The sequence below is a fragment of the Hyperolius riggenbachi genome, chromosome 12 (assembly GCF_040937935.1).
Source record: "Hyperolius riggenbachi isolate aHypRig1 chromosome 12, aHypRig1.pri, whole genome shotgun sequence".
NCBI classification, from domain to species: domain Eukaryota; kingdom Metazoa; phylum Chordata; class Amphibia; order Anura; family Hyperoliidae; genus Hyperolius; species Hyperolius riggenbachi.
In genome coordinates, this window is record NC_090657.1 from 27542814 (window position 1) to 27565879 (window position 23066).

Consider the following 23066-nt stretch of genomic DNA (forward strand, 5'->3'; position numbering starts at 1 on the left):
AGACTGTTTGCCCATATGACTGACATATAACCCAGTCCGAATGCCTGCGAAAGCTCCTGCCTAATACAAACTACAAAACCCTGCAGGCAGATGTAGCATACAGACTGGCAGACAGCAATCAAGACGAGGGGGCAGAAAATGGCTGAAGTAATCACTAGACAGATGCGTGGTCAATCAAGCCAGCGTCAATCCAGGCAGCGTTCATGCGAATCCTTTAACAAGCCAGGTCGGTAACAGGGTATCCAATACAGATGCGGGTCAGGTTCAAGCCGGGTTGGTAACAGGTATCCAATCTAGGAGAAGCTTAGTCAAGGCAGGCACAAGTCCTCAGCAAGACAAGCACTTGGTTTGAGCGCAATGTCAGCAACAAGCCCAGCATAGGCTATCACGGGCGATGACAGAGGGCACTCACCTTTCATTTATACTAGAACTAACCAATCAGAAAGTAAAGGAATCCAAAGCAACCAATCACCAGAGAGTGTTTTAGCAGAGAAAGCTTGTCGCTGATGCCAAGACTGGCCAGACACGCTATGTGCACACATGGTTAATGTTTACAGCGGCGGAGCGCGTACTGAGAGCGCGTCCGCCGCTTATCCAATGGGAACTGAGCGCCATGCGCTCCAGTGACGTCAGAGAAGGCCGAGACCCAGAGGCTTGCGTCTCAGCGTTCCGCCGCCATGAGCTGCTACCGGAAATTTCTGGAAAAGCCGCAAAGGCCCGGGTCTTGGGTAGCAGCTGGATGAGGGGCGTCTGGACATGAAATAGGGAGGTCCTGCCCAAGGGATTTGTATACAATAAAAGGGGGCTGCTGTACATTAGGCAAGGAAGAAGGGTCTGCACAGGGAATAGGAGGAGGGTGCTGTACATGGAAAGGGAGCTGCAAGAAAGTTGGCCTAGGGGCACAAAAAAGCATACATCTGATCTTGTGAATGAGGTTGTTCCTGCTAAAAGGGAGAAGCAAGTGTTCATGAAAAGATGATGATTGACAGGCAGGAGTCTGACCCGCATGCCCCTTCCTTAGAGATCACATGACCCATGCCTATTTGCAGGTCATGTGACCAGCTGCCAGAAGTATCACATATCATAGCTTTCTGCAAATCAAACCTCCCAACAACATAAAACAGCAGGGCCAGTGCCGAGTAGCTCAGCAGTCCCCTGCCCTGAAAGGCTTAGGCCCAATTTCCACAAGGATATTCACATGTCCATATTTACATTTTAATTTTTTATGTTATTTTCATGTGAATCTAGTTTAATTGACAATTACATGTGTGGTGTGAAAATCTGCAGCAAGCTGTACCATTTTTATTCTCTCGATAGGACCGGATTACGAAAAAATGCATTCAATGGAAACTATTCCATTGAATTTGCAGTGCTTTCAGTACTAAAGAGAATTTGCACTCTGGAAATAGGTCCTTACACTTTGCATTGCTGCCTTTCCATATGTGAGAGAAAAGTGGACTGATCGCTACTGCACTAGTTGCACTCTCCCTCCATTTCCTCTGTTTTTAGTGGGCTTTCCTTCACTCCTTGCTGTCACAGGCTATCACTGGGACCTGTTCACCTGTAAGGCATTGCGATACACATACGGCTCCCTCACCACCACTGGCTAGGGTTCCCCTTAAGTGATCACAATGACCGAAAAAATGTCCAGCAGCATTTGGATGTGGTTCCATGACAGCATATTGGCATCCACACACATTATGAACTAGTCTACAATAGCTCAACAGTGTTTAGAGAGCATGTTAAACACCCTTTCCTCATTGGATGTTGTAATATAGCAGGATTATCAGGATCTGCGGGGATTGTGGTCTCAGAATTTTTCCACTTTACAAGTTCACAATTCCCCAGAGCGTTTTATTCAGATACACAGCAGCAGATTTTCAGTGAAAGTGTTCGTAGACTTTCTTGGCTCAGTGTTACCCCTGATATAAATCAGCCCCACAATCTGAGGCCTACAAGCATTATACTGCAAGGCTAAAGTATATACCCTGCTAACAAGACCAAATGTGGCTTCAGCGCCGTCCCGCCCATGACATTAAGTGACCCATTTTCGTCAGGCTGCATGGTCACAGGAGCGGCATCTTGCTTGCCACACTCCCTGCGGCCGCCGATCGTATTACCTTCTCGGCAGCCGCTTCCTCTACAGTCTCCACCCCCCTTGCATTCCGCCGCTGCACACAGACCTCTGATCAGAGCGACCCGACATGCAGCTGTGACAGAGAGCGGCTTGCCTATCAGCGTGAGTATATGTGCTGCTACGGAAGCCGCTCTTCTGTCACAGCTGCGTGTTGGGTCTCTCTGACCTGAGGTCTGTGTGTAGCGGCGGTAGCATGCAAGGGGGATGGAGACTGTAGCTGCTAAAACTGGGGCAACTATACTACCTATACTGGGGACAATTATATTAGCTACCTATACTGAGGTCAAATATACTACCTATACTGGGGCAACTATACTACCTACATTGGGGGCAATTAGCTACCTATACTGGGGCAACTATACTACCTACCTATACTTGGGCAACTATACTAGCTAAACTGGGGGCAACTATATGAGCTACCTATATTGGGGGCAACTATACTGGAGACAACTGTGCTAGCCACCTATACTGGGGGCAGCTATACCTGGCCATCCTATACATGGGACAACTGAGCCTGGCTACCTTCCTACTTATACTGAGGGTGAAAATGTTGGAGTGCTGTGCGATTATTCCGGGGGGGGGGGGGGGGGGGTTGATGGGGGTTGATGACAGGGTCGTATCCTCACAAGTTTGCCTCGGGCAATAAAGTCTTGAACCAGCCCTATGGCTTCTCTATAGAGTTGCAGGACCACTTGTGTCATCTACTGCACAACACAGACTCTCAGGCAATGATTACAGGAGACACTATGTATACATCAATGATACAATCGTGTGCAGAAGATTTCCTAAGTAGGAACGTCTCTAAACCAAAGTGTGACCTGAGCAAAGCTGTACATAATTCACCTTTAGTAAACCACATCCATTGTGTGCATGGCCAGACTTCAGGCAAGGCCACAATGTCCATGGCACCAGGAAAGCAAGGGGTGGCATAATGTGGGCAGCACGGTGGCAGTAGCAGTTAGCCTGCAGAACATTTTTCCCGCTACACAGAGTTTACACATAGCGGGGGGCAGCAGCAGACAGCCAGATCCGACACTCGGGGGATAAAAGGGCAGCAAATGGGCATTAACAGTGATCTCTGAGCTGCCAGTCACTCACCAAATGTGATGCTCGCCAAGAAGCTTACAATCTAATCCCTGCCATCACTTCACTAACTGTCCTCAGAGAAGCCTACAATCTAATCCCCGGAGTGTTGGGTGAATAGGGGGTTTAGGATGCTGTCGGTCCAGGGGCAGCTGGGGATAGTGAGCCTTGGGTGGTAAAAAAAGCACAAATCCGGCCCTGATTGCTGATTCTCTCATGCAGAGATCACAGGGGCGGCATGTTTGTACTGTGTGTTTACACTTACAGCATATAGTCAGAGTAGGAGAAGCGAGAGGAGAGCGAGGTAAAGAGGTCATTTTTGGGGAACAGCAGCTTGTTGCGCTGTGTGTGGAGTCTGACAGTGAGTGAGGCGGGGGGAGGCAGGAGAGCAGCAGTGTTTCATGTGACTTGCACAGCAGAAGGGAGGGGCGCATACTCATAAGTTTGCCTCCAACAGCATAAAGTCTAGAACCAGCCCTGCTAATTGTATGACTACAAAATCTGTGCATATCTTTTGCAGTTGTGGAGTACGGCCGCTTTCACACTGTACGCTGAAAAAACTGATAAGTTTTAACTGACCAGTTGTTTTTATAGCAGTGCTATAAAAAGCCTTCCAGTTATAATGCGTATTATGTGAACTGAGCCAAAAGGTACACTGAGCTGCATGTCAGTTGCCCATTCAGTTATAACTGACAGCAACTGAAGAACCTAAACAAGTTGCTGTCAGTTATAACTGAACAGATAACGGATGTGCAGTCCAGGTGAAGGTAATGTGCATGGTCCCTAATTGCTAGCTTCTCATTATATGACTTATAACAAAGTTTTTGTTTTTGTTTTTTTTTCACAATGCACTGCTATGGAAAAACTGATTTCTTTCTTTTTTTTTTTTTTTGCTTTGTGTATCTGAAAAAAAAACATGCATTTTAAATGGATATGTATATGCACTCTTAAAGAGACACTAACATCAAAAATTTCCCCTGGGGTCCTCACCTCGGGAGAGGGAAGCCTCAGGGTCCCAATGAGGCTTCCCACGCCATCCTCTGTCCCTCGGGGGTCTCGCTGCAGCCCTCCGAACAGCGGCCCGACAGATCCGACAGCTTGTTTAATATTTAGGTTTGCTGGCTCCAGCGGGGGCGCTGTTGTGGCTTACGGCTCCGAAGTAGACGGAAATACCCGATCTCAGTCGCGTCCGCTCTACTGCGCCGGTGCCGGAGACTTGCGCCTGCGCAGTAGAGAAGACCTGACGGCGATCGGGTATTTCCGCCTACTTCGGAGCCGAGAGCCACCACAGCGCCTGCGCAGGAGCCGGGAAGGTAAATATTTACATCGCCGCTGTTCGGAGGGCTGCAGCGAGACCCCCGAGGGACGGAGGACGGCGTGGGAAGCCTCATTGGGACCCTGAGGCTTCCCCCTCCCGAGGTGAGTACCCCCTCAGGGACTTTTTGATGTTACAGGTTTTCTTTAAGCCTCTTTTACACTGTACGCTAAAAAACTGATGTGTTTTATCCTTTCAGATGATCAGTGTACAGCGCTAAAGAGGCCTTATGCCTAGTACACACAATGCAATTTTCCGTCAGATAGATGGGTCGAATTGATTATTTCCGACAGGTCCGATTTTGTATAGATTTCTTTTTACAGATATACTTTTTTATAGAAGTGAACACAAAATTGATCAGAAAAACGATCAGAAATCAGATTGGACCTGTTGGAAATAATCGATCTGACCTGCCTATCTGAAGAGAAAATGCATGGTGTGTACCAGGCATTAGAGTGCATACACCCATCCAATATTTATAGGCCAATTCTTTCACTTCCTTGTAGAATATGGCCAACAGATTTTACATACTATGAACCATTTGTGTAGGTATCCTCTCATACTGCATTGAAGTGGAAAAATTGGACAATCAAAACTGGATATGTGTATGCACCCTAAAGCTGTGTACACACTTAAGACTATTGTAATCGGAAATGGCTACAAAACAACCAATCCTTATAGAATAGTGTGCAAAAATTTCACAAATGATCATGTAAACCAATCGCTGGCAAATGCTGATTCGTCTTGCCAGAACGGATCCTATCAAATATTTGTACGATCAACAGAAATTTTCGGACTTGACTGATCCAGATTCTTTTGCTTATATAATAAAATGCCTGTCGCTGTGTCCGCCTGTGTCCACATATTCTGCCTTGCGTGCATGTGTGGCACGTGAGCGGACTTCAGACAGGGGAAGGACGACGGGCGCAATTTATGGCCATGAGCGCGTTGGGGGGGGGGGGGGTCACAGCTGAGGATTAGCACAGTGGGCCTTTTAAGTAGTTCAAATATAATAATTTAACAGTCAATTTAATGAGAATAACCAATGGACTGCTCAAAGGTAAAAAAAAAAAATTGACTTGTGTATGCCACAATGCTTTCGGGCATTGTAGTGGCTAGCATGCTGTCATCATAGAGATACACCATTTCATAATTGAATCCCAATACAGACTTAAAGGTGCACATTCATGGTACAATATTTTCCTCAGATGTGATCATTCAATCAGATTTGCAGGATCGTCAGTAATCGGAAGGTATTGATCGATTGCTCCCATGAACAGGTCGATTAGGGCACTTTTTGTCTTCAGATACAATCCTAAGTCCAACCGTAAATCGACTGACAAACTTCTGTATTCCAATCGGAGTCGGACTATCAATCTAAGCAGTTGCCTAGGGCCTGGAGAAAGTCTAGAGGCCTAGTAGTGAAGGCTAGCCTTCATGAAATCTTACTAAAAAAGCCAGGTGACCATCAGCGGTGGGTAAAAACTGCTATCTTGCCTCCAGAACCACCATTTCATCTTAATCCTTTTCTGATCTCAATCCACCATTGAATCATTTCAGGACGATTTTCTCCACATGCAACATGGTTTTCTATACAATTCGATCGTAAAAATCCAATCGCATTTGAGGAAAATACTGTACAGTTAATGGACAATCGATCAGTTTTAGGTTATAGCCAGAGAGTCGTCAAGAATAAAAGAAAGAATCGTCACAAAGACTAAAAAGGACAGCTATGCATTACTCCGCCCACGGATGCATTGACATTCAGGCATTTGTACAAGGATGCTGATCACATGAAGTTACTGGATCTGTCCAGCTTTTTACTTTTGTATCTGATGATTTGTTTTTGCTTCCAGGAAGCTTATGAAGCGGCTGTTGGATATTTTGGGGAGAATAGCAAGACAACAGCACCAACAGCTTTCTTCCCCATCTTCATGCGCTTTGTCAAGGCATACAAGGTATGTCAGTTTACTTTACATATTGTGTTTTTTTTTTTATTAGAGTCCTTATTGGGCTCTGAAAGAATATATGGATTACCATATTTTTCGGACTATAAGATGCTCCTGACTATAAGACGCACCTAGGTTTAGAGGACATAATCAGGGGGGGAAATACTAAACCTTGTGCATTCATGGTGAAGGGACATCATGTGGATTATGCCTCCTTTGTGGCTTTTGTCTCCCTGTGTCTCCCATGTGCCCGCCTCTGTGCTCTCTGTGTCCTCCTCTATGCCCCTTTGTGCCCCCGTGTCCTCCATTTGTCCCCCAGTGACCTCCTCTGCAGGGGCACAGTACAGGGAGTCCCTGACATTGCGGCGGGTTGGAGTTCTGTATTGGCAGGCGCTCACAAGTCAGGAACTCCCTGCATTTGGACTATAAGACGCAGTGACTTTTTTCCCCTCACTTTTGGGGGAGAAAAGGTGAGTCTTATAGTCCAAAAAATACAGTACATGAAATGCTATAAAGGTGAAAAACGTGTTTCAGCTGAGGGGTAGGGGAACTACTTTCAAAAGTAATCTTCCATTGTGGGTACCCATAGCAATACTCTTTACCCCCTACTTTAATAATGAATGCCTTCCCATTCCTGCCCCAGTGTCTGCGAGGCTGGATTCACACTATAGTGCAACCGCAGCAAATGCGTAAATGGTGCAGTAAGCCGATCCACTCAGGACAGGAGCAGATGCCCTTGTGCCCTTCACACTGGCCGCAGGATTTGCATTGCCACCAGTCCGCCTATATTTCCACCATTTTTCTTGTCCTCATAACCGACCCCGTTCATCCGCCGCTCGCCTGGAGAACAGGAAACATGAGGTTCCTGTCGGTTTGTAAGCGAAAAAAAAACATGCGAATCCTACCTAGCAACAGTATTCTCTGTTGCAGGAGGATTCCCATTGGTTCTTTAGTAAAGCAACAGGAAGCCCTATAACTTCCTGGTCACCGAGACATTTCTACGGGACAAATGGCATTTTTCTTGATGCGAGAAGCGTAGTGGGAAGGGACAATGCCCGTTCCTATAGGTTTGCATTGCGTCCAATTTGTAATTGCGGACAGCATTTTGGGTGGTGGCTCCGGAAAAATGCAGCAGGTTGATATTTTGCATTTGCAGTCCGGTGCTCACGTCGTGCATTTGCGTTCCATTCGACAGTGTAAACACATCCTTTTTGCATTTACTATGTTCCATTAAAGTAAACCTGAGATGTAAAACAAATAAAATAAAAAAAATATACATACTTGGTCCATCCCCATTCAGGCTCATCAGTCCCTCACCATCCTCCTGCGGTGCCTGGGTCTTTTTCAATTTGGCCTGGTAATTCAGCCAGTCGGGAGGAACTGTGCATGCGTCTCTTGGCCGCAGCCCCCTATCATGATGCCATCACCAGGAGCTTTCTGTGCCTGTGCAGTACTACAGGAGCGCATGTGGGCGGACTGCACCTGCGCCGACTGTCCGAATTATCGGGCTAAATTGCAAAGGACCCAAGCACCGCACGAGGATGGCGAGGGACCGATGAGCCTGTAGGTATGTATATTCTTTTTACAAGTTTTACATTTCAGGTGCACTTTAAGTGCAGCGTTTTTTCCCTTTAGTGTGAACAGCCCCTTACACCTGTTTCTTATACCACTGCAGCACAGCAAAGCATGCAGTCACTTCCAGTGGCATAGGCGATACACGGGTTACATCCTTGCCAGTGCCAGTACCAGAGGAGCCCACCAACTGCTGCATTAGCTTATGTGCTATGCTGGTAATAGATGATCCTAATAATCCTAAAATTTGTATAGTGCTTTTCCCCTGTTGGACTCAAAGCGCTTAAGAGCTGCAGCCACTAAGGGCACGCTCAAGTGGCCACCCTTCAGTGTTATGGAGTCTTGCCCAAGGACATCTTACTGAATAGGTACCTTTGCCAGGGTTCAAACCCAGGTCTCCCATGCCAAAGGCAGAGCCCTTAAAGAGAACCAGAGACCAAGCACCCTTATGTATTTTACCATATATATCAGTGGGAACATTAGAGAAAACCCCTACCCTGCTTTCTGTTTCATTCTGCACTGCACAGCCTGTTTCTTATCAGCCCTGATAAAATTCCCGACTGAGCATTCAGTCTGGCTTTGCTATAATGACTCAGCTATAATGGTTCCTAAACAGAGCCAGCAGAGGGCAGGCTTGGGCTTGAAAAGACACCAGAAAACACAGACTCAGCTATAAAGATTCCTGAGCAAAGCCAGACTGAATGCTCAACCGGGGATGTTATCTTGGCTAATGAGAAACAAGCTGTGCAGTGCAGAATGAAACAGAAAACAGGGTAGGTGTTTTCTCTAATGTTCCCACTGATATATATGGTAAAATACATGAGGGTGCTTAGTCTCTGGTTCCCTTTAACCCGTACACTATTCAGCCAGATGTACGTGGAATAATATTACCAAACTAATACCCTGCTCTGGTTAAACCTCTCAGGATGTCGTTGCCAGGTTTTGGTGCCCCATATCAATTATGCATCAACAGGGGCCCAATGTAAAACTCAAACTGTGGCCCACAGCACCTTAGCTTCACCACTGGGTGGTGGCCCTTCCCCGATATGAAATGCAATACAAAAAAGGGAATGTGATCTAGTGATTTAAACTGTCAGGGCACATTTCTACATGCTAATATTCCTTCTCTGTTGTCATCAGCAAGCTCAGCAGGATATAGAGACCTGGAAGAAGCAAGAAATGGCGCCTGCGGAGGACAAGTCACAACCAGAGAAAGCAGAACAGGTAGGACACCAGCAGTGTGGGTGAGATGTGCTACAGTCATGGGGAACAAGGTGGGTGGTGGGTGGGAAGGTGTGTGTCTGTGGGGGGGGGGGGGGGGTAAGAGATAATGGAGAATAAGGGGGTATGGGATATCACCTACAACTAAAGGATCTTTGAGTGCTTGCTGATATCTGCCAATTATCCAGTAAGGACATTCATGACATTTTTCCATGGTTTATACAAAGTTGTTTTTTTTTTATTACTTCTAGTCTCCACCTGCCAAAGCCTTAAAACCACAGGTCAATCTCATGGCCGAGCTGAACAAGAAGCTGAAGACAAAAGAGCCGCGAGTGTACGAGGAGAACTGGGTGATAGAAGACATCATTACAGGTATGGAGGCCTGACTCAAAAAAACACTTTAGCAATCACGTGGTCACCAGCCATATAAATAGTGCTCTTTTTCCGCTAAATATAATACTCTCAATATTACTCGTTTAGTGCAACCGTACTATCAGCCTCACAATACACTACAACAAATTGGTCAATGCACTTCTCGTTTTGATAATAAAGAGTGGAAAAGTTTTATTGCACATACAATCCTCAAAGTTACTCTTTTAGTAGAGCCAACCACAATACATATATTAAAATAATTTTCTGCGCAGAAAGAAAAATAAAAACCACATGGCTAAACTCATGTGCTTTGCATAAAATAAATGGACTCAATCCCTGCTAGCAGGGAGGCAGCTGCTGTATGTGTGCAATAGCATGTGTGTGTGATTGCTACACTAGGAGGTGGACGCTTGACTACAGAGACGTTTTGAATCTGGATGATCGCCATCTCTGTAAGCAAGTATAGCCTAATTAACAACTGGAGACTGATGGCCCCATGTGGTTTTTATTTTTCTTTCTGCGCAGAAAATTATTTTAATATATGTATTGTGGTTGGCTCTACTAAAAGAGTAACTTTGAGGATTGTATGTGCAATAAAAAAAACTTTTCCACTCTTTATTATCAAAACGAGAAGTGCATTGACCAATTTGTTGTAGTGTATTGTATGGAGGCCTGACTGTTACTGGGCTGAAATGTTCTGACCCAGTACCTGCTGAGGGGAGGCAGATGAATAATGCAAGTACATTTACATGAGGAATTCCTTTGTCCTGTGCACTATACAGCAAGATAGATGAAAGTCCACTGGTGTCCAATCTATTGCTTTGCGCAGGCGGATTGCTCTTAAAGGGCACTGAGCACCCAGGAAACTGTTTTGTTTTTTTGTTTTTTTACAATGAACCTCCCCACAAGGGAGGCTCATAATGCCATGTGCCATTGGGCAGAGCACTGTTACCCACGGTGGGCTGCTCCTCTAGGCCAACGTTCGTTTGGAGTGCACCATGTTCCCTAGATAGCATCCACAACACCTGCCAGTCCAAAGCTTGTGTATGTGTAGTGCCATGCGCTTCTGGCTGCTGCAATGCATGCTGGGAGATGAAGTCCACAAATGTGAGTACATCTCCTGGCCTGGAGATCTAGTCCCATTAATGGACCACATCTCCCAGCATGCGTTGTGGCAGCCAGGGCCACACAGTAACACCGTGGCTACTTAAAACTGATGTGGCAGGGTGATGTGAGATAGAGGACTGCATAAAGATTGGGGGAGGAGGGGGCTAGGGAGAAGCTGTCTGGAAGTAAGTTAATGATTGGAGGAGGGGAGTTTGAAATACATATTTATTTTTGCTGCCGAGATCCTGTTCAATGATACCTGACCCCCTCCCCCCCATTTCCCGTAACAACTTACTGAAAAGTTGTCCTTTATCTTTTCCAGTGCCTACATACCCACCAAATGTGTCACGGAACAGCCGTGAGAAACGCAGGCGAATCGGGAAGATTTGTGCAGTCGATTCTCTGATTGCTTCCTGGTTAGATTTGAGCAGTCATTGCAGCAATCAGAACAACTTTTTTTTTTCTTTTCCTGAAGTAGGTTTGTTGACCAGTCAAGTTAATGTTTGTGTAAATTAACTTGATCAAAAGAGTCTCTTTCCTGGTCTGTGACTTAATTAGCCAGAGGTGTAAAACTCAAAGGTCGTTCTAGCTGGTCACGCTTAGATGATAATTAACACCCCAAAAGGTAGCTTTCATCCAGGGTAAGCCAAAGGAAGCTAGCTCCACAGGGGTCCACTGAAGAACTGAGACACAGGGGCACCGCTGGGGAACAGATTTAAATGCATGTGGATTATGATTTCTGTCTGTTAAATGAAAACCGTGTAGAGCACAGCTATGAAATTCATAAAGTCTTATTCATTAAAATCTGCCCAATGTGCTGATATAAAATTCATAACAATAACCCATCCGATTATTGGTGTATGAGCCTTCTCGGGGACAGGACAGCCTAACGCACCCATGCAAGATGTCATATTAATCGGTATTTTCTGACAATTCTGAATCCGCTGTCCGTCTAAATATGACATTTATCGTTTATAAGTTACAGTGTTTTACAATTTAAGCTCAAAATTCCCCTAGGAGGAGGTGGGCTGTCATTGGTTGGTAATTCAGAGGGGGCAGGCGTTGCCACACCCCCAAACCAGCTTCATCAAAAGCACATTGCCAGCAGGCGGACTTCAGTCCTCCAAATCCCATCTTCACGAGAGCATGCTGCTGCTAGCCAGAGGACCATGTGGTTAGCGGCCATCTTGTCTGAACTTCGCTCCTGAACTGAAACAAAGGGAACTTTACGAGTTTTCCCAGAAAGGACATATTTCCACAAACTTAAGTATTTTCTCCCTTTTTATTTTCATACTGGCTACTAATGTTTCTATAATTGTTGTTTTTAATGATTTTCTGTATATATTAATTTATATTGCATTTCTAATAAAACGACGCTAATGTCATTTATTTGTTCGGCTACACCTATTATTCAGCAACACAAAACCGAACCCTGGCTTCTGAAGACTCGCTACTATTGTTGATAGCTAGATAAAATAGAGTGCATTTAACCGTTTTACTATTTGCAGGTCTATAATCAGACAGTCAGTGGGTTCCTCTGTCCCATTAGAACAGAGGTGGTGGCAGTTATACCCTGAAATAGTATGTAAATTGTATTACCGTAACTCACAGGCTCCCTTCTAGTCGGTCTGCTGCCAAATTCCCAGCGCTTTCTGCGCACCGACTGCGACCACAGATTGCATGATCTGTATGCTGAAACCAATTGGAAGGCACTGTGTGGTCCGGCCACTAGGGGGATTGCGACAGTGCCTACATACGCTCCAAATATACCATTCCTCCTAACAGACACCAGTTTCCTAGTATGATAAAGTAGAAGGTATTAGTTACAATGTAACATACACATTTAGGAAGGTGGCATGTGACTCACATTAAACACTGGGTTCATATCTCTCCACTAGACCTGAGGAACCAGCCATACAGAAGGACAGATGTTGGTCGGAGGAGCGGGAAGAAGCAGAACAGCGGAGCAGCTGTCAGCGCCGCGGATATACCTGTCTGAGTTCACACCTAAAGCCGGGGCAGCTCAAGGCGTTACATTGTGTCTACTGCTGCAGAAGATCATCTTTAGAAAAGGAATAAGCTGCACAGGTTCCCTCATCTCCTCCCCAATACATGGCTAGATCTGCAGGTCACATGTATAAGTACTGTGTGTCTCCTTCATACATGTATGGACAATGGACTCCTGTGAAAGGCTGGCCTCATAAGCACAGCTTTCACCATTCTTATGTAATACACTGTTAAATACAGCTGCAATTTCTGCCAAACATTTCTACAGGAGAGCCGAAAAGGAAGCCTTCAATATATTTGAGTTTACAGCATGTAGGTTTACTTCTTCTTCCTGAACTCCTGTGGACCTAGTTCTGCTTGTATGCTATGTATAAAGGTCTAATCAGTGGTACAGGGCTGATTATGAACAATATTAGCAGGTGTTGAATAGCTAACAAGGCCAACCTATGCTAACGCAATAAATAAAAGGTTATTTAAGTCGGGGTTTGACCCTAAAGCCTTGTACAGACTTTAGCTTGCTAGGCACCTCTGCAGGTCTGAATGGGCCCTAAAAGTGCAATTCAGCCTTTGCTGAGAAATACACAATTTCTCCAATTCGGCTTTACGCATTGCTAGAATTCATACGGCACATCATTTCAGATTGCTCAAGTTGTTTATTTAAATGCAAAGTACCTACACATTGTTTGCCAGGAAGCTCTGACACTCCCAGTCTTGACAGATTCTACATCAGTCAGTTTGTGCAAGTGTGGAAAACAAATAACAATTGTCCCTGGACTGTGCAGCTAACTATTCATGCAGGAACGGGAATGTAGCTAGGCTGTGTCTTTTGAAAACTAATACAAGCTATATTGCATTTCTAGTCTGAGATATTTACCAGGAAATCAAGGCTGTACATTGTTTTTGTAATTTAAAGGATACCCAAAGTGACATGTGACATGATGAGATACACGTGTATGTACAGTGCCTAGCACACAAATAACTATGCTGTGTTCCTTTTTATTTCTCTGCCTGAAAGAGTTAAATATCAGGTATGTAAGTGGCTGACTCAGTCCTGACCAGACAGGAAGTGACTACAGTGTGACCCTCACTGACAAGAAATTCCAACTATAAAACACTTTTCTAGCAGAAAATAGCTTCTATCAGTGAGGGTCACACTGTAGTCACTTCCTGTCTGAGTCAGGACTGAGTCAGCCACTTACATACCTGATATTTAACTCTTTCAGGCAGAGAAAGAAAAAAAGGAACAGCATAGTTATTTGTGTGCTAGGCACTGTACATACACGTCTATCTCATGTCACATGTCACTTTGGGTATCCTTTAAAACAGGTTTTAGCAAGTGTGGAATTTCAGGTTAAATGAAACCTGAGGTGAGAGGAATATGGAGGCTGCCATCTTCTAGTATTGGTGGTTTCTGACATACATCAGTTACAATCACACAGGTAATGGTTCTGGATCATCCACAAGGCAAACCTAGGCAGGTGCGCTGGGCCTGTAGAAAGTCTAGGGGGCCTGGTGGATGCTAGCCTCCAGGGGCTCTTTTAGGCATAGGCAAAACAGGCCATTGCCTGAAGTGCCATTGGTCCTGGGGGCACTATGTTGCTGGATTAAACCCCACCCTGAATTATGCCCCACCCCTGGACTAAGCCCCACCTCATGGGTGTTCTATTACTTGCTTCTGCTGCATCTGCTTAGTGTAAGTTGCACACACTGCCGCATTACGATTATTTTCTGGTAAAACGCTTCCGCAATACGTGTATTTTCTGGTGAAACGCCGCCACATTACATTTTATGGTGAAATGCTTCTGCATTATGATTATTTAATGGTGAAACACTGCCACATTCCCCATTTTTTTGGGTGAAACGCTGTCACATTACAATTATTTTCCTGGGGGGAAAGGGGGGGTTGACACCACGCCACAGGTTTTCTTGCCTGGAGTGACAAAATGGCTAGAGGCGCCCCTGCTACCCCCGCCAAACCTCGCAAAAAAAATCATCAGCTGTGACCCCAAACTGCAATCTTGCCTTGAGCCCCATTTCATCTCAATCCTTCTATGGTTCTGGATCAGCAATACAGAAAGTATTAAAAGCAAACGACCAGCATTATAACCAAGCAAAGGACATTTTCATAAAGGAACAATGCTCCAGCCATATTCCTTGGTGCTCACCTTTGCTTGAACACACTGTTCAAAACAACACTGTTTTACTGCACTGACCTGAATGAATACTGTGAAAACACACCACAGAAAGCCTGCTTTTTCCAATCTGATATATTGACAAGGAGTAAATAGGGGGACCAGGGCAAGACGAGGAGAGGAACGGACCATGGACACAGGTATGTGGATCCAGCATGGGCATCCTCTGTGCTTACCTGAGGTAGCTTTACCTAAGAACAGATATACTTAAAAGCAAATAAAACTAGTCGCTGTTCCGTGGCTTAAAAGAATACTGTAGGGGGGTTGGGGGAAAAGGAGTTGAACTTACCCGGGGCTTCTAATGGTCCTCCGCAGACATCCTGTGCCCAAGCTGCCATTCACCGATGATCCGGCCCGCCTCCGGTTCACGGCTGGAATTTCAGACTTTAAAGGGACTCCGAGCTCTACTTAAAAAATAAAATAGTACTCACCGGGGGCTTTCTTTAGTCCAGCGCTGGTCGGGAGGTCCCACGACGGCGTCCTGGCTCCTCTCCTAGGCCCCGCTCCGGAATGGCTGACCGGCCGCAGCCCGGGCGACACTGCTGAGTGTTGGGCTGTTCCTTCCGCGTATGACGCGGCTGACGTCACACGCCGGCCGCCTCGCATCATCACGGCGGCCGGCGTGGCAGTACGGCGCATGCGCGATTAAAGCGCCCATGCGCCGTACTGCCACGCCGGCCGCCGTGATGACGCGAGGCGGCCGGCGTGTGACGTCAGCCGCGTCATACGTGGAAGAAGGAGCCCGACACTCAGCAGAGTGTCGCCCGGGCTGCCGCCGTCCAGCCATTCCGGAGCGGGGCCTAGGAGAGGAGCCAGGACGCCGTCGTGGGACCTCCCGACCAGCGCTGGACTAAAGAAAGCCCCCGGTGAGTACTATTTTATTTTTTAAGTAGAGCTCGGAGTCCCTTTAAAGTCTGAAAACCACTGCGCCTGCGTTGCCGGGTCCTCGCTCCCACTGACGTCACCAGGAGTGTATAGCACAAACCCAGTATGGTCTGTACCTGCGCAATACACTCCTGGTGACATCAGCGGGATCGAGGACACGGCAACCCAGGCGCAGTGGTTTTCAGACTTTAAAGTCGGAAATTCCAGAAGTGAACCGGAGGCGGGGCCGGAGCATCGGTGAGTGGCTGCGCGGGCACAGGATGCCTGCGAGGGACCATTAGAAGCCCCAGGTAAGTTCAACTAATTTCCCCCGACCCTCCTACAGTGTTCCTTTAAACCATCAATGTTTAATAACCCATGTATCTCCCAGTTGGCCAAACAACAATTAGCTGGTAATAGTAATGGTAGTAGTAGTAGTAGTAGTAGTAGTAGTAGTAGGCGGCATACACAGCCACCCATATTCATGAATCCTTATTTGTTATAGGAGGGAGACAGAACTATGAAATGCCCATCCTGAACCCCCCCCCCCCCCCCCCCCCGTTCCAACCATGGCAATGAATACAGTGGTGGTGTGTCTGCTTCCATTAGAGCGGAGCCTAACTCAAAGTTAGCTTAATGATGCAGGAATTCAATAAAGTACAATTATTGAAATCGCCTCTCCTGCTTTCTCACTCTCTTAGATCTGTAGCCCGGGGGTACACAAAGTGACAGGCACATGGGAAGAGGATCTGGGGATTAGGGATGGTCAATGAGAAGCAAATAATTTTGAGTAGATGCAGCATTATGCAAATACTGTATGCAAATGTATGCAGTTTGAACATGAACCAATCAAATCCTGCTGAAGTAAAATTTGATTGGTCCATTTTCAAGCTGCATACATTTGCATAACCCTGCATCAACTCAAAATAATTTGCATCGCATTAACCATCCCTACTGTGGATGCATATTTTAATGAAACATTCAGATGTCAAAATCTGTCAAAGTTCTCAGATAATTTCCAGAATCCAATATGGCTACCTCCATGATTACCACAGAAGAGTACCAAATGCTTGAAAAAGATCCTTTGTAGCCACAAAAGTTTAAGACAGAGACCGAATGGATTTTACGGATCAGATTAAGGTGCAGAAACTATTTTGTAACTGATAACGCCAGATAATAATGTCCTGCATATCATGTTCATGTTGGTTTTATGAACTACAACTGTCCAACTGGGAAAGATAAGAAAAATGTGGATGATGGTTACAAGGCAGCTTTGATGATGCAGCTTATCTACAGTCCTAGCCATGCTACTTTACAGGTGTCAGCTTCTCCTGCCTGTGCGTTACAAAACTATGCTATATGATAGATTGTAAATGAATAGATGAAATAAGATGTATTTTTTTTTTAAACCACTTGTAACATAATGCATGCTTAATATGCAATACAATTACCCACTTAATGGTCTTGTTCTTTTACTGAAAACTTTGCTATGGATGAAGAAACAATGCCTGTACTATAGCAATAAACCTAAAGTTGCACTTAGGTTGCATTAGTTCTTCCAATGTTTTGTTTTTGTTGTCTTTGTGCCCTATTTTGGGAGACTTTCAAGTACTTAAAGTGGACCTGAACTCTCTTGCACAGGAAAAGAGAACACAGAGACATCCACCCTGTGTGTGTTTAGAGAAAACAGCTAGTCTGATTCTCCCTTTTCGGCAAGTAATGAGCTAGTGTAAATTTGAACTCCCAGTTGTCTGCCAACTCAGCCAGTTGAGGGTTAAAATGTAAACACGGGAGGTTAACCATTTCTGTGCTCCCAGCAAACCAGGAAGTAACTACACTGCAGAATCTCTGAAGGAGCTCTATAAACTGTAACAAGGAAATGGTTTTCTGTAAAAGATATTATGCTGTTGCTTACCTTTTAGAGCAGAGAGGTTCTCAAGTTCTGAGTTCAGGTCCGCTTTAAGACATGCCCCTGCCACTCTTCCAGTTGCACCCCACCACACCATAGAAAAATGACTTACGATCAAAACGCATTTTCCTAGTTCAAAGCACACTGATTCTTCCTTATATCAATAATTTATTATTAAGAGCTTGTTCACACGGACGCTTGGCGGCATTTACCTCCATTCGTTCAGTACTCGTCAACTAAAGGCTACCATTCAAGTGAATGGGAGTGTTTAGCATCGCGCAGTTACCAGCGATTATGCAAAAGTGGCGTTCTGATACCCGATTAAACGTGTCGTTTCAGCCGTCCCTAGAAGCCGCATGCAACGTTTAGGGTCGTCTAGCCACTGCGGCTGCATGTCCCCTCGCGGGGATGACAAACGCAGATCGCGTCGTGAAGCAGACGATCGCCGTACCCCTGCCCCAGGACGAGACGTCACAGGACGTCGTGGTTTCCGGCTACCCTGACCACCGCCAAGCGTCCGTGTGAACCAGGCCTTATTCCTATTGCCTAAATTGATATATTGCATATTTTCAAATGTTCGCATCTCACACATTTTTAGCAGATATAATTCCACAGATCTGTACATCAGTCCTGCAAGTGGGACAGAGGGATATGGTTGCAAAAGAGGAACTATCCTTCTGAAAAAGGACAGGTGTGAGCTATGGATGATGCCCTCTTTGTAGCAGTTATGTGTTCTGTATGGAACTACAGAATGTGATTGTTAATTATTTTATTTTTATTGATAATTTATTAATTTATTTTGTTAATTTAAGGGGGCCCCCTCCTGTGCACCTCAGGCTCTGTCACTCAGACCTATAGATCCTTAACCTCTTGAGGGCCAATGGCTAAAACCCCCCGTAAAGACCAGGCCATTTTTCACAAATTGGGCCACTGCAGCTTTAAGGCCTCGCTGCAGGGCCACACAACTCAGCACACAAGTGATTCTTCCCCCTCCCCCCCCCCTTTTCTGTCCACCAACAGAGATATCTGTTGGTGGGCTGTGATTGCTCCCCCCATTTTTTTTTTTAATATTTACATCTTCATTTTAATAATAAATTGTATAATTTTTTTTTTTAATAGTCCCCTCTCCTTCCTCCCCCTGCCAGCCAATCAGCGTAATCGGTTGTCATAGGCTTTAGTCCACAACTGCGGATCGCTTCCCTGTCGCCCAGGGGGACAGCCGTGTCACACAGCTGTCCCCAGTACAGCGCTGCCGTAACAAAGGTGGATGCAGCCCCTGACCCGGTGGGGGCTCAGGTCCATTTTGTGGGGCTGGATGGGTTGCATCACGAGAGGAAAGCATAGCTGCACATTGGCGGGGAGGTGGGACATTTCCCCCCTCTCCCTCACCTCGGGCTCTCCTCTCTACGCTCCCCACCAGCATCTATTATCAGTGGCAACAGGCGGGCAGCAGCAACACATTCCTTCATCGCGGAGGTCTCTGATCTCTCAGTGCTTCATGCCATTTCCTGTTTACACAGGAAGTAGCGTCAGAGATCGAAGACCTCCGCGATGGAGGTATGTGTTGCTGCTTCCGCCTGTTGCCACTGATAATAGATGCTGGAGGGGAGCGCAGAGAGGAGAGCCTGAGGTGGGGGGGGGGGGGGGAGGACTGTCCCTCCTTCCCGCCGATGTTTGGTAATGCTTTCCTCTCGCGTTGCAACCACTCCAGCCTCACAAAACGGACCTGGGGGCAGGGGAGGGGGCCCATCCAAAGGTTTCGCCATCTAACAGTCTCTGAATGGCGATCGCCGCTGGGAGACTAAAGGCGGAGCTCCATCATCCAAGCGAAGATGCTCGCGCGATCTCCTGCAAACCACGCCCCAAGGGCTTTACGCCATACACTATTCAATTATAACTCAATTTAAGACTGAAGGTGGCCATACATCTGTAGATTTGACAGCCAATTGACCAACTGTGCCACCAAAAGCATGGCCAAACAACAAGGTGACCAATTTCAGGCTGACATTTGTTACATGAATCAATCGGACATGCTGAAAAATCTCGGGCCGACACGCTGGATTGGATGCGCAGCGGTATCTGTGTGCGACAATTGCAAATGACTAACGCGGCACAAACCCCTAGCTGCACCCCCCAAATGTAGATGTATCCCCCACCATCCCTGGGGCCCCTACATTAATACTTTATCTGTCCAGTGTCCATCTTCCGGATTAGTGTCGCCGGTACATTGCATGCAGGGCGCTTGTGTGACGTCCCACGTGTACCCCTCGTGTAGTACGCTGGCAACCACGGGGGGCGCAACCGCGAAAGAGGAGTGCGGACACCGTTCAGGTAAAGTAATAATGCAGGGGCAGCGGGGGCTACATCTACATTTGGAGGGACACGGAGGGGCGGCAAGGAGGTGTCACAAGACTGATTCCCAAAAGATTTCGTGCTGAAATAGATCGGGAATTAGCCTGCGTTTTCTGGCGGCCAACAGATTTCTCTCCGGTCAGATTAGATCAGAAAGAGATCTGTCTACTGGTTGATCAGCCGCCAAAATTGCTAGATGTGGGTCCCTTTATGCCTATAATGACATTTTGCTACTGAAGTTATTAAATGTTTTAGCACATTTCGAAACATTAAAGTGTACCAGAGATGGTTTAAACTACAGATTTGATATTTACCCGGGGCTTCCTTCCAGCCCTATAAGCACGTGCGAGTCCCTCGCCGTCCACCCGCGGTCTGCCGATCAGCCCCGGTACGACTGATGTGACTGAGCCGGTTACCGGGGCTGATCGCGGCTGAACGGCAGAGCGCGGGAGTAGTGATGCTCATCCGGATTTCGGATATCCGGGTAACCTGGATATCCGAACCTTTTTACACTATCCGAATTGAATTCCGGATTTCTCCTAGATATCCGAAGTCTCTCTCTCTCTCTCTCTCTCATACACTGGCCAGGAATCGAACCCAGGTCCGCTGCTTTGAAGGCAGCTATGCTCACCACTATACTACCGACAGCACTACATGCTGAAGCCAGCCTAGCATGTACCATTGTGATATACCCAAGAGAAAAATTAGCTTGCCTAGCTAGCTTTGCCTAATTTGCTAGATGAAAGCAGTGGGACACATGGTGAAACTGCTTACAAGATTCAATTCAAGACTTAAGAATCAGAAAGATCATGTGCCCCCCTGGATGATGCTGGTGTAACACACACACAGCAAAGGACAGCAATTTGAAGTCTGGAAAATTCCAGGGCAAGGGTGGGAAGGATGAAAAGCTAGGTGGCCATGCAACCCTTCCTGCTAGGGGTGGCCTTGCATTTTGTGTTTAACAGTTGTCCGAAGAAAACCCCAGATAGCCATTTAGCAGCCACGACATGCACTAACCAATTGTGCCACAAGGACTGTGTGTATTTGGCTGTTAACTGAAAGGTTGGTGGTTCAAGCCCACCCAGGGATGGCCTTGCATTTTGTGCTCAACAGTTGTCTGAAGAAAACCCCAGATAGCCCTTTGGATCAGGTCAAAAGGTATCCCCAGTGGAAGTATCCAGGTGTATAGGTTTTCCCAGTGCAGGTATCCAGGTCTATAGGTGTCCCCAGTATAAGTAGCCAGGACTATAGGTGTCCCCAGAATAGGTAGCTAGGTCTATGGGTGTCCCTAGTATAGGTAGCCAGGTCTACAGGGGTCTCCAGAATAGGTAGCCAGGCCTATAGGTGTCCCCAGTACAGATAGCCAGGTCTATAGGCGTCTCCTGTATAGATAGCCAGGTCTTTAGGTGTCCCCAGTATAGCCAGGTCTATAGGTGTACCCAGGAGAGGAGGCAGCCAGTGAAAGAGGGCGATGGGCAGTGGCGGAGAAGGGGGGGGGGGGGGCCTTCCTGTCTCTCCCCTCCGGAATGTGCAAGTGTCGCACAGTGGCTGACAGCGGCGGGGACTTACCGCTGTTACAGCCACCGGAGGAAGCGCTGATCTGTTTGCTGCTAGTTTGGTCTACTCATTTGAAAGCACAGGATGTTAACAATATGTCTGCTTCCATGAATCAGGAAGTAGAAGCTTTGCAGATTTATTTTAGGATTTGTATCAGCTGCTACTAATAATTGTTTTTCTGTAAAGGTTTTTATGCTGTTGCGTATCTTTTAGAGCAGAGAGGAAGTTCTGAGTTCAGGTCCGCTTATAGGCCGCGTCAAAAACGTGCAAGAAAATAGTCATGCAAATGTTTCATTTATTGCTACAGCTACTGACTAGCGGAAGTTCTGTTGCTATTCTGGAGACTTTGTCTCCATCTACTGGTACATAATATTATGACAATTCCATTACAAATCTAGTCCCATCCTACAGTACTGTTGAGTGTCATAGTTTTACTATATTTAGCCCACATCTGTGTTTTGCATCTAAATCCTTCTGTTCCCCTTCGCAGCCTTTTGTACTGACTGAGCTACATAAATATATGTACTATTTAACTAACAACCGTGCTTTATGCTGAACGTAAAGCTGAAAATCATGCTTTTTTTTTTTTTTATTAAACTGTGACATGAAATTTTGCAATTAATAATGTCAGATTTTTTGCTGCCTATTTGCCCCCCCCCCCCCTTGGTAATGATTGGTGAGCATAAAAGGATGTCACTTTACTGTTGTAGTAAAGAAATCTCTAAGGGCTCTTTCACACCAGAGCCCTTATTCAGCATTTTAACGCAAAGTCTATACTTTGCGTTAACCAAGGTACCCATTTTACCTTTCACACCGGACACTGCGTTTCAATGCGTTGCGGTACGACGCACCCAGGCAGAGGCGGCCTTAAAGTATGCGGGGCCTGGGGCGAGTGTCACATGCGGGGCCCTAGAGCCATATGTAGCCAGGGGTATATGTGCCCAGTATATGCAGCCAGGGGTATATGTGCCCAGTATATGCAGCCAGGGGTATATGTCCCCAGTATATGTAGCCAGGGGTATATGTGCCCAGTATATGTAGGCAGGGGTATATGTGCCCAGTATATGTAGGCAGGGGTATATGTGCCCAGTATATGTAGGCAGGGGTATATGTGCCCAGTATATGTAGGCAGGGGTATATGTGCCCAGTATATGCAGCCAGGGGTATATGTGCCCAGTATATGTACCCAGTATATGTAGCCAGGGTATACATGGCCGGATTTCAGGCAAGGCCACATAGGCCATGGCCTAGGGCACCAGGAAGGCAAGGGGCGGGCTGTGGGCAGCAGGGGGGCAGTAGCAGTTAGCCTGCTGAACATTCTTCCTGCTACACAGAGTTTGCACATAGTGCTGGGCAGTCAGATCTGGCAGTCAGGGGATGAAATGGCACTTACAGTGATTTTTGAGCTGCCTGTCACTCACTGAATGTG

The 23066-nt window shown here is 46.4% G+C and overlaps 1 protein-coding gene and 1 long non-coding RNA gene across 3 annotated transcripts in view; one reads left to right on the forward strand and one right to left on the reverse strand.

Annotated features, from left to right (window-relative positions):
- The window catches only part of FMNL1 (formin like 1), a 153526-nt gene extending 140452 nt beyond the window's left edge, over positions 1–13074 (forward strand). For both annotated transcript variants that reach the window (XM_068261861.1, XM_068261862.1), the window contains 4 exons: positions 6392–6493; positions 9197–9280; positions 9529–9649; positions 12655–13074. In XM_068261861.1, coding sequence (XP_068117962.1) covers positions 6392–6493; positions 9197–9280; positions 9529–9649; positions 12655–12755 — 408 coding nt within the window. In that variant the 3' untranslated portion in view covers positions 12756–13074. The remainder of the gene's footprint in view (positions 1–6391; positions 6494–9196; positions 9281–9528; positions 9650–12654) is intronic.
- The window catches only part of LOC137540729 (uncharacterized), a 136839-nt gene that overhangs the window by 4385 nt on the left and 109388 nt on the right, over positions 1–23066 (reverse strand). The window lies entirely within an intron of this gene.